Consider the following 1,952-nt stretch of genomic DNA (forward strand, 5'->3'; position numbering starts at 1 on the left):
GATGCGGGCAGGCCGTAGCTGCGTGCCGCGGTGTGGAGGTTCCGGTGCGCTGTGGACGTGTGGCCGGACGAGTGGCCGCGTGGGCCAGGGCCCCAGTGCTTGTGACCCGTGGGCGGGGCGTGCCACCTATTGAAGTGGTGCGTATGACGAGAACTTTGAGCCCGGATTGACTCGGTGAATGGTGGCAACTCTGCCGGGGCGCGTCCACTCCGGTGACTGAGAATACTGAAAACCGTGTTGAAGTGCGTGCTACTCGTAGTACTAGAGATGGTGATACGATATCTCTTCCAAATGCAAATCAAAGCTTATATTATCCCCATGCGCAACAAATCTCATTCATGTCAATTCGAGACCGATTGGAACCATCAAAACTACAATAGCAGCATCCGGGCACACCGTATTAATCCTTTCCAGTCGCGCCGTTCTTGCTTATACTATCATCGATGACCTCTGTTGTTTCACAGGGTATCTCGATGTTTTGCTGACCCCACATCGTCAATAATAGGGTACTTGTCAAAACTAATAGGAAAGACTGTGCGTACCGGTCTGGACAATCCACGGCTCGCAGTATGAAGCACGATCTCAACGAGGTTAGACGAATGCTGTCGTCCAGCTATGAGGCTATGGTGCCGTCGTGCGTTCAGCCTAGAAGAAGATCAAGTAGTGGTAATCTAGGCCCAGTCACAGGAAAGAAAGACATCGCACATGGCAATCAGGGAGTTTGCATACACTTTTGCAGCGTGTCAGCGGAGGAAGTGGCTAGATCTGAAGAATGCTAACGTTTGCTCTGAATCTCGTACAATCTACCAAAGATCAGACTATTCCTCAAGGCTGGTGCCCAAAACTAGGCACAGCATGGGTAAACAAAGGAGGCACTCAATTTCGACAAGGGCTCAAACCGTTGCCATGACTGCCATCGTAACACACCTTCAGGACTGTGAGTCAACACATTATAAAACAGGCAGATTCGGAGTCGACTTACATTGTCAAAGCACCGGTGTTGACGATGTAGGCCATCAACTTCTGAACTAGATTATCTGTCCTAATTAGTGTAAAAAGTGGTTCAGATGCCATTCTGAAAGAATGCAATAGACATTCACGCCTGGTGGCCTGTGCGGTTAGTCCAAAGATAATAAACTTGGCTGAGAGTGATGAGTACGTCCATAACCCCTGACAGGACAAGAGCGCATGTACACGGCATCTGGCACGAGGTCGGACGACACCGCTGTCAATAATATATACTATACCACTATTCAACTGTACGGCGCACCCTCGCTCCATCAAATATGTCGTTTACATTGATGGTGTGTATGTATGTCTATGTGAAGTGTTGGCATACTGACTTCACAATCCAATTGTGTAAAGTCGGTGCTACAGCCACCCAGGCACTTGTCTTCAAATGGTGCGGGCAGGCAGGAGCAGGCCATAGCTCTGCTGGTGCGCTGTGGACGTATGGACGGCCGAGTGGCCGCGTGAAGTAGGGTCCCGGTGCTTGTGACTCATGGGCGGGGAATGTCACCTATTGAAGCGGTGCGCACGAAGAGAACTTCCCCGGATAAAGTCGATGAATAGTAGCAAATCTGCCAGGGCGTGTCTACTCGAGCGACTGAGACTCGGATGCGATTATTACGTACGAATCGTATAGTGATACATGATAAAATACATGACTGGAAATTACACTGGCGAAGCGTCCTCGTCACTGGCGTGTCAAATAAGATAAAATAAAATAACTGCCAAACAGATCAAACACGACGCCCACCTATATCCCATGGGCGCAAATGATATCCTAGAAACTCGGCACGCGCGCGCCCCTCCCGTGCGCAGGATCTCTCCCACTCGCGGACTTCTTCGCCTCCGACGAGTCGTCCGCGGGCAGGACGCTGCCCTCGCCCACCTCGCCGGGCGGGACGTACACCGGCAGCACATCACCGCCGCCCTCCACGCCCGGCGGG

General features: G+C 51.7%; 1 protein-coding gene across 1 annotated transcript; it reads left to right on the forward strand.

The window, feature by feature from the left end:
• Window positions 1–1,286: 1,286 nt before the first annotated feature.
• FIBRA_06842 (uncharacterized protein) lies at window positions 1,287–1,476 on the forward strand (the record flags this gene model as incomplete). Its single annotated transcript, XM_012328551.1, has 2 exons — window positions 1,287–1,304; window positions 1,378–1,476. The coding sequence occupies 2 exons, from the start codon at window positions 1,287–1,289 to the stop codon at window positions 1,474–1,476; spliced, it is 117 nt and encodes a 38-aa protein (XP_012183941.1).
• Window positions 1,477–1,952: the final 476 nt, after the last annotated feature.

Source organism: Fibroporia radiculosa (genome assembly GCF_000313525.1).
Source record: "Fibroporia radiculosa TFFH 294 genomic supercontigs, scaffold9110, whole genome shotgun sequence".
In the NCBI taxonomy this organism is placed as follows: domain Eukaryota; kingdom Fungi; phylum Basidiomycota; class Agaricomycetes; order Polyporales; family Fibroporiaceae; genus Fibroporia; species Fibroporia radiculosa.